This window comes from Halyomorpha halys, unplaced genomic scaffold (genome assembly GCF_000696795.3).
Source record: "Halyomorpha halys isolate HHAL.00 unplaced genomic scaffold, Hhal_1.1 Scaffold1751.1, whole genome shotgun sequence".
Taxonomy (NCBI): domain Eukaryota; kingdom Metazoa; phylum Arthropoda; class Insecta; order Hemiptera; family Pentatomidae; genus Halyomorpha; species Halyomorpha halys.
In genome coordinates this window covers 86,546-98,823 of record NW_027116636.1, presented here as the reverse complement: position 1 = coordinate 98,823, position 12,278 = coordinate 86,546, and the positions used below count along the sequence as shown (strand labels likewise).

Below are 12,278 nucleotides of genomic sequence, written 5' to 3'. Positions count from 1 at the left end.
AATATTTATTATTTTTATACAGTCAATTTTATCAATTTAATTGATAGAATATTACAAAGTCTAAACACCAAATATTTTCCTTAAAAACTCCTAGTATTGTCATGTCATAGTAAATTTATACATGTGTATATGTAAATACACACACCAAATATACAAATGCATAGAACATAATATACATATGTATATAATCACAATTAAACATCCACACATTTATGATTAATATTAATATGTATAACAATTTATAACAAGCAATTAAAGCTCATACACATCCCTACTCTGAGGTCTGAATGTGGCAATTGACCTTTTGGATGTTTGTCCAGACTCACGGCTTCTCTGAGGGCTAGTATAGGAATACATATTATAACCAGGTATGATGTGGACACGAACATCTCCTGAGGGACGAGCTCCTTCACCACGTGTCCGACGTGAAAATGTAACAGTAGTCTTACAGCAGCAGTAATGGAAGAGATTGATATAAGCATTACGGAAATGGCGATCAGCAATGCAATAAAGAAAATTATTGACACAAGACTTGCTTAAGGCAAACCAAGCAAGGTTGTAGAAAAGTCGGGCGGATATATTTTTAATTGAACCAACAAATAACAAAACCCCAAATGGCAACCAGAAAAGGAAAAATAGGAAAAAACTGTACATATTTGTCTTCATGAGTGAGTAGTCCCAGGCGAAAGCTATTGGAGGTTTGAAACTAGGGTGAGCTCGGGCAAGTCTCACTTGAATAATAGTTTTTGCATAAAATAATGTAGTGAGAAGAGCGGGCATTGCTACAAAAAAAGCAGCCACTGCAGCTTGGTATGGCAGTATACCTTCACTGCGTCGAGTACAATAGTCAGGCCCCAAATCATATATATGCTGGATCGTGACAGCGACTGCGCTAACAAACCATATTAAAAGAACTGATATTGTGATTCTTGTTGTTGTTAATTTAGCATACTTTTCTGGGGGCAGACATAGGCGAGCATAATTTTCTGCTGCTATAGCAGCCAAACTGAGGACTGTGACTAACCAAGACAAAATAGCAAGGAACCATTGGACTGAGCACACTTGGACAGGTGCTTCTAGACCTGAGAGGATGACCACAGCGGATGCTGGCATAAGGATACCTGTTATGAGCAAGTCTGCAAGGGCAACATTCACCACATATGTATTACCTGGAAAAAACAAAAAATGAATTAATTTGTAGCAATGAAAATTATCGAAAAGCTTTAATAATAAATAATGTCAATTCACTAGAAAGTTCCGTTATTTGGATTTTATAACTTATGGATTAGAATTTTAATTTGGATTAATTGTTTATAGAAAATAATTTAACAGATTAAATAAAATATGCATCCAAAAATGAAACCTTGGTAATGAAAAGCCATAATTAATGATTTCCATTACATAATGGCAATTACTTAGGAATCTCCAAAAGAAGTAATAGTAGTAAGCCAGTGGATTGGTATTATAACAGTTGAAGAGTGCAAGGGAACAATTATACAGAGTTCATTTTTTTTTCCAAATTGGAGACATTAGTGATATCTGTTGAGTTTAATGAAACCTTTCTATTGTGGTGACACTGCTACTATTTTTATTGGTCACCACTCCAGAGCCACCAGAACCATTATGGGCCAGATGACCTAGCAGTCAAGACATGAACTACGATCATCAGACAAACGTTGTATATTGATGTATGTAGTATTTCTTGCATATAATTTAATTTCATACATGTGATAACCATGTAATATATTGTTGTATTCCTAAATGCATTATTTGAATAAATAAAGATTACAATAGAATCATCTGATCCACTGAAAGTTAATGTTTTATATGTAGCATCTCTCGATGGTGTTTAATAGCCGAAAGAGATCACTAGTAACTTGAAAAACCCAGAAATTCTCCTCCTTAGGTTGCAGTGAGTGGTAGTATACATTAGTGGATCAGTACTTTCTATTATAATTTTTTGGAACATAAAAATTGTGTCATTATTCCACTCTACCTTATTTGGACTTCTCCTGCCTCCACCCTCTGCTCTTTAGACAGGACCTTCAGCAAATACCTGTAGGACTGGCTATCCCTTCATGACCTAAAGCAAATATCTCACAGTGTGAAGTTTCTGTACCTATAAGTCCTTCAGTTGATACCTATAAAGCTTGCCATCCCCTTCATGACCATAAGCGAATACCTGATGGAGTGGAATTTCCATCCTGCAAGGATTAATGGCAAATACCTTTAACACTCGCCTATCATCCTGTCAATTTACCTCCTACACAGCTTACCTTACCTATTTATTGAACATGCATTGTCAAGGCCTTCTGATGGAGAGTACCTCACCTCTTAAATTGCTGCCTGGACAAATTAAACACAGCCACTATAACACTATACAACTGTTCATTGATTCATTTGATGATATGAATAGTTCTTAGTATTAAAAAGAAATTATTACGAAATATTGAGGATAAGATTTAGACTGACTACTCTATTTTATTTAATAAAACAAAAAAGTATAAAATTGGACTCTGATCGGTTTTCCCCTGCACCCTTCACTTTTAATAGCTGTTGAAATATATTTATTTTCCTATTTTAATAATTAGGTAGGATAATATCAAAATTTCGCATCTGGTTTTGGAATGATTTTCAAATAAATATATTATTTTATTCTTAATAGCCGAATAAACGGTTCTAGACATCTTATAATTATGAGATATTATTATAAGACCTAAATGTAAGAACCAATAATCAAATACATTTATTTAAAAAAAATGGATACTTGCCTCTTTTTTTGAGATGATCTTCTATCATAACAGCACTGATCATATATACATTGCCCAGACTGCCAATAACAGCAAGACTTGCTATTAACAAGAGTCGTACAACTCTGCTCCAGTCTGAGGAGAGGGTGACAGGGGACACTCCTTCATCTCCCAATGTTGCTTCACTTCTGTTGTAGACTCCACTGCCCATGGCTATAACATATCAGCATTAATTTTGTTATTAATTTATAGATTATTTAAAAATTACTGATTATTTAGATATCTTGATTCAATTATTGGCTAATAGAACAATTTATACAATAATGTTAGTTATTGATTATATTTTATCCATTTTTGACTGTATTGGGTGAAACATGAATATTTTAAATAAGCAAGAACAAAAGTGGATTAGTTTTGTTACTTTAACAGTTTTATGATTGAATTTGATTATGTGTTTGTAGGTTGTTAATATTGGTAGGGAAATCTGAAATGATATTAACTTTAAGTGGTTTTTTAAGTTGGTTTAGAAATACTTATCAACCAACCATTATGACTACCAACACTATGTCCTTTATTTCTAAGATGATAAATTGATAAAGGCATGGGGACTACTTTGGACCTGGCATCCATCTTAAGCTCAAAGTAAGGAGATAATAAAACAATTTCTATCTTCAGGAACCAGCTTTAATTCCTACTTCAGTTTCAGGTAGGTTACAGCTCCTTGCAAGTAATCATATATACCAAGTGATTCACTAGAACTATTACCCGCTGTTTTAATTGATCTCTACAGATACATGATTTTTCAACCTCTCAAACTTTCAACTTAAGAAACTGTTATATATTTTTTAAGTTTGGTAAATACTTATTCAGCTACACTATTCAATAATATGGTTTCATTTCACATTAAGAGATGGGTTTTTACTGAAAAACTCATTATAATTAATGGCTCTAGTAACCTCAAAAGTAGGCCCTACTTTGGCCACAGTTTTTTTCAGTATATATTTTTTCCTTAGCCAATGTAATAATAATATGAACCACTACGAACCTTGATGGGTCATGGGCTCAGTACTTTGTAAGGAAGTACTGTTTTTAGTACAATGGTTATAGAAGGAGGTAGTTTTTTTCAAGTACATGCTCAACCGCCAGATTTTTCCCCAATATAGGGTACCCACTTTATGAGGATTGTTGGGCTCTGGAGGGCTAAAAAACCCACAAGGTTGACTCATGACTATAGTAATAGTATAAATAATTATCCGCCACAGCCAGAGTTAGTGGCACAGCACCTTTCCTCCCTGCCACCCTGCTCCCTCCCCCTTAACCTATGTAGTGGATGTTTTATACTGTGTGTATTTGTTTAAAATTTGTTAAAAATTCTGTGTGATTAAAAAAGTTATTAAGATAACCAAAGTTTTGCTAAGGCAAGAATTTGTAAGAGGGCAATTAATGAAAAAGCAAAAACTGAAAACTACTGCTTGTACCTTGAGTATTATTATTCTGTAATATATCAAATAATTATTATTGTTATTATTAGTATTATTGCCAATGATTGGAGTATATACTTATTTGAGTGTCAAGAAAATGACAGAATCAGAAAGATGTGACGAAAAGATACAGTAAGAAAGAAAAAAAACAAACAAGTGAAAAAAACAATAAAACAAAAAGGTAGAAATTAGGAAAAATAAGAGACAATCCATAAATAGGAAACTGTTAACCTAAAAACTGGAACTTAAATTATTTCATGATATGTTCAAGCAATAATGAAAAGGGATTGCAAAGGTTATTTATTTGGAAATAATTGGTACCAAAGAAAGCCAAATCATTTTTCCAGTTTGAAAATTGACATAAACGATCTTATCAATTGGTTTAGAATAGATATTAAAAATAAATAATAAAAATGGTTATAATAATAATAAAAGAGTTTTAAATAAATTAATTATTAAAAAAATAACAATTTCTCAAAGTTCTCCATGTTGCATAGTTGATGGAAGTCATGTAGGATGAGAGTTATTATTAAAATGAGGCAATACAAAGTGTTTTAAATATAAAGATATTTTAAATGAATTCCTTTGTTTACTAACCTTTATAATATAATATGGGCTGAGCAAGAGATAGAGGATGTCCCAAACTCAGATGGGAGGACTGTGTGGTACTCCTGTGTCAGCGTGTCAAATCACTGCTAGGAGTAAGGAACTGAAGGCAAAACCTGAGTGAGGAGGCCAAAGCCCACATTAGGCTGTTGCACCAAAGGAGGAAGGATAATAAGTCTAATTTTTTCTATTGGAACACAAAAAGGTATTAAACTCGCATTTTTAAAAAGGTTTCGTATTTTTGTCCTCCTAGAAGAGCGAATTTAAATACCATCTTGCATTAGCTTGAAAAATTTTAAATTTTTCAAGAGAGAATTTAAGGTTTTGAACACTCTTTGTTTGGACTTTAAAACAACTGTACAGTATTCTAAGAATTAATGAATGGAATATGGTCCGGATGCGGTCAAATAAAACTAAAACAGTAATAACTATTTGAGTTTTATTTGACCGCCCCCGGACCATATTCCTTTCATTGATACACACGGTCAATCAGCAATCTTCCAGTATTCTAAGAATTATTTACACTAATAAACAATTTTTCAAAATTTCCTCTATATAAGAAAAATTTCAGCAAAGAAAAAATTGAAAATGCACCAGGATCTATATACAATAAAACAGATATTTCCTACATTGAGACTCATTTGGAAATGCCATTTTGACATTTTAAATGCCAAACAATTGCTACAACTGAACAAGCTAAGAGTATGAAAGATATTCTTATCGATGGTTAAGTTAACCAGCATGCTGTTAAGGTAAGAAACCATTTATGACTAGCACAAAAGTTATAAAATCAGAGCTCAGAAATAGAATAGATGATGATTGGTTGGACAATCTGATGATACTAATTTATGCAAAATCGCTTTATGAAAGTTAATAATTGGACTGACTATCTGAGGAATAGGATAGTTTAATGAAGAGGAAGAAAAGTGATACCATAGTGGTATGTAGTGTAAACACACAAATTGTGTTATTAGATATCAGATGTAGACAGCACAAACTGATGCAAGGAAAAACATGCAAAATACAACCTTTTACCCAAATTCATGATGATGAATTAAATGTGTCATGTAAAATTACTTTGAAACTAAGTACTGTTTTTTTTTTCTTAACATAATTAATAGTTTAACTTTTAACAATAATTACGTTTTTTTTTTTTTTTTTTTATACACAAATTCAACAATGTGATAAACATGCTCAAAGTTTGGTACATAAATTTTTTAAAGGTTATTTTATTCAAAATAATAAATAATATGCTTCAAAAAGAAATGCTAAGGTAAGTTTTCACTCAGTAACTTGGAAAACCAGGTTTAAATTGTCGGAAAATCAGGCCAAAATAGTTTAAAAATTTAAGATTTAGCCCTCTCCAAAACAACTGTTGTAGCGACGTCCCTGTTTACCAACCTTGACTTAAAGAAGCATTTAATTGACAAAGTTTTTTTTATTAGTGTGGAATTGAAAATACGAAAAGTTTAGAAAAAGAAAACAAATAAAATATTTTATTGAATTGAGCGGGATATTTATTGCAGTAAACATAAAAAAAAAACATTAGTTGCATAATTATACCTTAGATATGTAATTTTACGTGTTGAGAACCAAGTATTGTTTTAAAGCAGGATCCTAAATAGTGTAAAATTTTCGTGCTGTTCAATCTTTTTTCAAACAGATTGGAAGAATTTTTTTTGTAAACTACAGTAAGAATTTTTTTCTAGTCCTCTAGCATGTTTTTTTCAACCAAAAATGCATGGGCAGGGTCATTTGTCAAAAGCCTTCCTTCTTTTCGAATATTTTTAATACTTCTTGTATCAGCGCTCTGCAATTAGAATATTTTGTGTATTATATAATAATCTTTTAATAGATCCCCTAGGGCATTACCTAGATAAATTTTTCGGATGATGGATGACCAATTGTTTTTTATTCGTTATCTGAATAATAGTTTCATCTATCAACTTATTATCAGTTATTCGAATAAACTTACTTTCTTATTTATTAACTGTTTTCCTTTATGAACACATATTTAAATTTTGAAAAAAATACTGAATTGTTATTTTACACGAATGCAACAAAATTTATAAAAAATACATTTGCAACGTCGAATTATGCAATAAATTCATAACCTGGTTCGAAATTACTCCATACAAAAAAAAAGGCAAAATAATAGTCTTTGATCAGTCCTTAACAAGTCACATATTTTAAATTCCTATTTAGGGTACGTAAAATTATAAGAGATATATAATTCTTTGAAATAAATATTTAGCTAGAAAACGCTTGATTTTTTTGTGCGAATAAGATTTAACTGTTTAAAGATTTTAAGTTCAAATAATTAGCAAAGGTATAAGATGACAGATAAATTAAAATTATTCGTCATTTTCGGATATCAGATGATGAGGTAATCTTTATTCGACACATAGAATAATGGATTGTGTCAGATAGATTCTGATATATCAACTCTGATTTAATATATCTCAGTTATTTACTACAAAGGCCACCTCATTACATATACAATCCAACACGAGACATGCTGTCTCTCATACCTTTGACAACGCACCAATTCACAGACAGGCAGAATACATTATCTTAGCCTACTACTGGTCAATAGGGTACCACAGGACCAGTAAAATAACGAAAATAGTACAAACTTTAGATCAACGACCAAACATTTACTATACTTTTTTTATAAGAGATTCGATGCAGAAATGAAAGTGTTTTACAATTTTTGACCTTAAGACTTAAAAGTGAACCTTATTACGTGAGAAAAACAACAAAATATACTGAATTAATGAGAAAAGTCGGATGAAAGAATTACAATATGATTCTTTGCAGTTTGATCATATCTGAAAGAACAAACAGAACATGTACAATGGTTCCTTTTTTCGATTTTACTTGAATACAAATTGCAAAAGAAAATGATGCATGTTCAATAGACGAAGAAAGTTTAAGATTAAGAGAAATTCAGAACCATAACTCAATTTCACGTAGAAATACTTAGAAAAGTTTAAATATCCATGGTCCTATCGGAGAAATAAAAATAAAAGATAAAACAAGGATTGATCATGGGAAATACGTTGTACGTCTTAGTTGCAAAATTATTTTGATTTTTCTAAAACAAATTATTAAGAATAATGTAAATTTTATTTTTTTGAAGAGATTTGATACAACCTCTCCCAATTAAGGGCATTAATTATTAGAGTTAAAGTATTCATTCATACAATATATACAGAAAAAGAAAAAAAACAAGAAACAGATAAAAAAAATGTATATGATTACAATATTACTCACAAAATTAAAAGAAAATTTAAGAAAATAGTGATGATAACATAAAAAAGAAAGTAATAAATTAGATAAAAATAAAATACCATCATGATGTGTATTAATAAAAATATGAATCAATATCAAATATATAATAAAATAAAACTGATCAAATAATAAAAAACAATTATGTTCAAGATAAAAAAATTAAATTTTAGTAACCATAAAATAAGCCGACATTCGCAGCTATGTACAATATTTACATTCAGGCTTGGGAACTCCGAACTAAACTTTGCAATATGATACAAGATACAAGATACTGGCATTGAAGGCCAGTAGGAGCTTGAGCCGCATACACTCATGATTAGAGTGGATAAGTTGGCCATTACTAGAACTTCAACAGCAATTCACAAAAGGTCTCGGGGCCAATGTCGTTTCAGCCTTCAAGTAGGAGGGATGGTTGGGTTGATGGGGATTGTTATAAGGGACTAGGATGGGGAAAAAGGTTCCGATGGAAGTTGGAAAATCTGGATGAAATAACATGCAGGACATTAGGGATGGTGAGGTCATTTTGATTAAACTTAGTATATAGATGTTAAACTAATTAATATTTTTATCAGCTAAGTCTCGTCCTTACTGAAATTGTTTAGCGGGGTTCAAATCTTCCTCTGAAGTACCTTTAATTTAATTTATTCTTAATTACTAACCATTTTGCATTGTCTACAGCAATAAAAATGGATAAATATGATCAATCATGTTATTTGATAATTAACCTAAGCAAAAAATGAAGAAGTAGAGATAGCAGTTACTGGAAAATCGGGGACAGCCGATTTAATCAAACTGTTGTATAATTGGTACCAACCAAGTTAATATAGGTTATTCGCACCTTCAGAAATTCAAAAGGACGAATTTTTTTATAAATTTATATTTATAAAAAAAAATAAAAACATATCGTTTGATATTTTGGCCTTACAGTGTGGTAAGTGAAAGGTATGTGTTTCGCGCAAGGCACCACATTCTTTTTTAATTTGTCTGGACGAATGAAAGAAAGAATCATACAATTACTAGATCCTTTGGGAAGGGAACAGATTTGACGGATCAAATAAATTAAATTTCATTCATTGATTTAATTCAATAGTATAATTAATAAAACAATAATTTATGGTGCTATCAAATCAAGGAACAGTAAATCCATTTAAAGACAGTGCGGGTGTAAACAGACTTAATTTCTTTTTGAAATTATAAGTAACTGCCTGTTTCAATTATCTTCCAAAATTACATTTGTGTATTGAGTACATTGCTATAAAGTATGCTTTTCATTTCATTATTACTGGTGGATAAAACTTTCGTATTTGTAAGCATATTCATAAATTCTGGATGACCAATCCCAGTGATAGTTAATCCGTATGCCTTCAGCTGTTAGCTCGGGCTAAGATAAAAATCAGAAAGTGAAGGGTCCAGTGGGACATTACTAGAGAAGGGAGCGGTGGTATGGTGATTTCCATGGCGACGAGTCATCCGGCGTCGATACCTGCCACCCCGCCTAGCCTTACCGTCACTCGGGTAATTAAACATTGCCTATCTTCCTATTTTCCACGGTTCTCAGTTGCCATGCTGGTCAATATTGATGTTCTAACTAGGCTTGCATAAAAAAACTTAAGATGCAGTAGGACGTATTATTAATTATCATTCTATTTATTTGTATTTGTAGAGTACTTCTTGCATAATTTTTTTTATCAATGGTGTGTTGCGTATTTGTATCAATAATGTTTGTACGTATGAACAAAGAGCCTGTACAAAAATGAAAATTCATACGAAATTAAATAAAATATTTAAGGCTGGTATATACCTACCTGATTGTAATAGCAACTTTTTTGATAAAATCGTCCGACCAGGAGTGCCACTTTATGAAATATGTTTTTCACACTTTTTCGATTTTCTCAAAAATGGCTGTAACAATTTTGATCAAACTCGACATAAAGTTTACATTTAAATGGTCATTAATGTCAGTTAGGTCTTATCCTCATTGAAATAGTTTGGAAAAACTTAAATAACGTTTTTTGAGAAGTTAAAAAAGTTCTCAGAAGTACAGGTAATTTCGTTTATTCGAAAAAAATAAGCAATAAGTTAACAAAAACAAATAATAATAAATACAAAATAATTAAGAATTTTATATATAATTAAAGGAGAAAAAAAGGAAAAACAGATGCATTCCATTCGGGGGAGGGGGGGGGGGTGGAAAGCGGAAACCGCCCGATCTTTCCAGATTATATTACGACTTCGTTATCTTTGTTAAAATATAGTTTTTTAAGGATCATATTCTTCATTATATTGAGTCATTATTTAGTCACTATAGAAAACAATTGAAGATGCGTATTTGACAGAGATATAGATAGACATATTTGAGTGCTGCAATTGAAAAGTATCTACATGTATTTATTAATTTGCAATAAACAATGAGTGTGTAATTTAAGCTGAACCAGATCAAAGTATGAAAGAAGTGAAGTTAGGCAGATAGGGTAGAATGAAGCAACAAGCAAGTCAAATAAATCTGAATACCGATTAGACACCACTCAAGTGTAAGTCCAACTTTCAGTCAACATGAAACAATAATAAGGTTTGTAAAAAAAACCTTCTGAAGATTTTAATATTTGCTAAACGTTTTTAGACCAGTTTCGAAAGTGAATTATTATATTTCTGTGATCATCCACATCGCATTCCATAGCAGAGGGGGTTCCCAGAATGGCGCAAGTTGTTCCTTTGAAATTTCTGTTGTAGGCCACATTTTTATGGGATCATTTATATTTTAGGGGAGAGGGAGCTTTTAAAGAGAACTTAATTTTTGGGAGGACTTTTCAAACCTAGGAACAAGAAAGAAACACTAATGCACCTATCTCTAATTTACATAAATAAGAAATAAAATATTTAGATCCATTTTTTAGTTTAATGGTGAGTAGTATAATCAAATTTCTTGGTATGGTGGGTATGGTCTATAGTCCTCGGTCTCTGAGTACAGAATACATCAAGCTATTTGATCCATTTGTCAACTTGAGATGAAATACACTAGACTATGTGTTAAAATGACTATCGTTTCTTTTGCGTTTCATGAAACTCGCATACGAGGAGGCAAAATCCGAAATGTGATTCACTACCCCAAACAAGCATGAGGAAACCGTGTAGAAGAAAACTTATATTTGTTTATGATGTAACCCATAGGAACGAGTGTTTTCTAAAAGGTTTATGTTGGTTGGAAAGGAGAAAGTATTAAATCTTTGCCTTACCCCATATTTATATTCTTCCATAAATACCGAATTTGATTTTGTGAATGTAATATTAAGAGTTTGCTTAGAGTTTTTATGATCGTCGCAAAGTATCAATTAGAAGCCATTATTTTTTCCTATAAATATTGCTTATAATTATTTAGTAAAGGCTCACTAATTACGCTTATATATCGTGATAAAACAACAATGAATTAAATAGAATCACAAGACTTAGAAACCTTGAGATGGAACGTTAAGAAGTCTTGAAAAGTATACAGTAGTATTGATTAAGTGTGGCACTTGAGCTATTGACTAGTAAAAAATTCAACCAGCTTGTCAACAAACCGACTGCTTGTCAATTATGTTTCAGGAAAAGCATACTGCATGTCCCATCGGTAAAGAAAATCTTTACAAAATTAATATCCTTCGTAACAGCTTGGAACACCCTGCCTTTTCCTCAGAATATGTACTCAAAATCGACTAAATTAATATGCTAATATGAGCGACTTTTTTGTCTTGTAATAACTTTTTTTTTATATCTCTGAAATATTTTGTACTGTTTTCTTAGTAAACTCATTCCTGCCTGCAATGTTATTTTTTAAGATTACACTTTTCAGTGCACTTCAAAATAATGTAATTTATCATTTGGAAGTGTTGACATTTTAACATTTGATTATGCTTCAAAGTAATCATTTTCTGTATTACAACATGTAACCGTTAGAATAAAATCCAAATCGCAATTTCAAGAATAGGAAAAGTAGTAGATAAATTAATTTCTTTAATTCGATAGTGTGAAAAGCAAATGGATACAGATGACAATTTTGCGACTAAAATTTTTTTTTCTACCAGTATATGAAAATTTGCCTATACTGAATCCTAAATTTGGATCAGGTCAAACTAGATAGCAAAAACACTTGTTCACCAAATTGTCACTT

General features: G+C 31.4%; 1 protein-coding gene across 1 annotated transcript in view; it reads right to left on the bottom strand.

Moving 5' to 3' along the window:
* Positions 1–6: 6 nt before the first annotated feature.
* LOC106690530 (melatonin receptor type 1A) overlaps positions 7–12,278 on the bottom strand; it is a 57,023-nt gene continuing 44,751 nt past the window's right edge. The window contains exons 3-4 of the mRNA XM_014435980.2: positions 2,772–2,963; positions 7–1,169 (exon numbers count right to left, since the gene is read on the bottom strand). Of these exons, the coding sequence (XP_014291466.1) occupies positions 253–1,169; positions 2,772–2,961 (1,107 nt within the window). The 5' untranslated portion in view covers positions 2,962–2,963 and the 3' untranslated portion in view covers positions 7–252. The remainder of the gene's footprint in view (positions 1,170–2,771; positions 2,964–12,278) is intronic.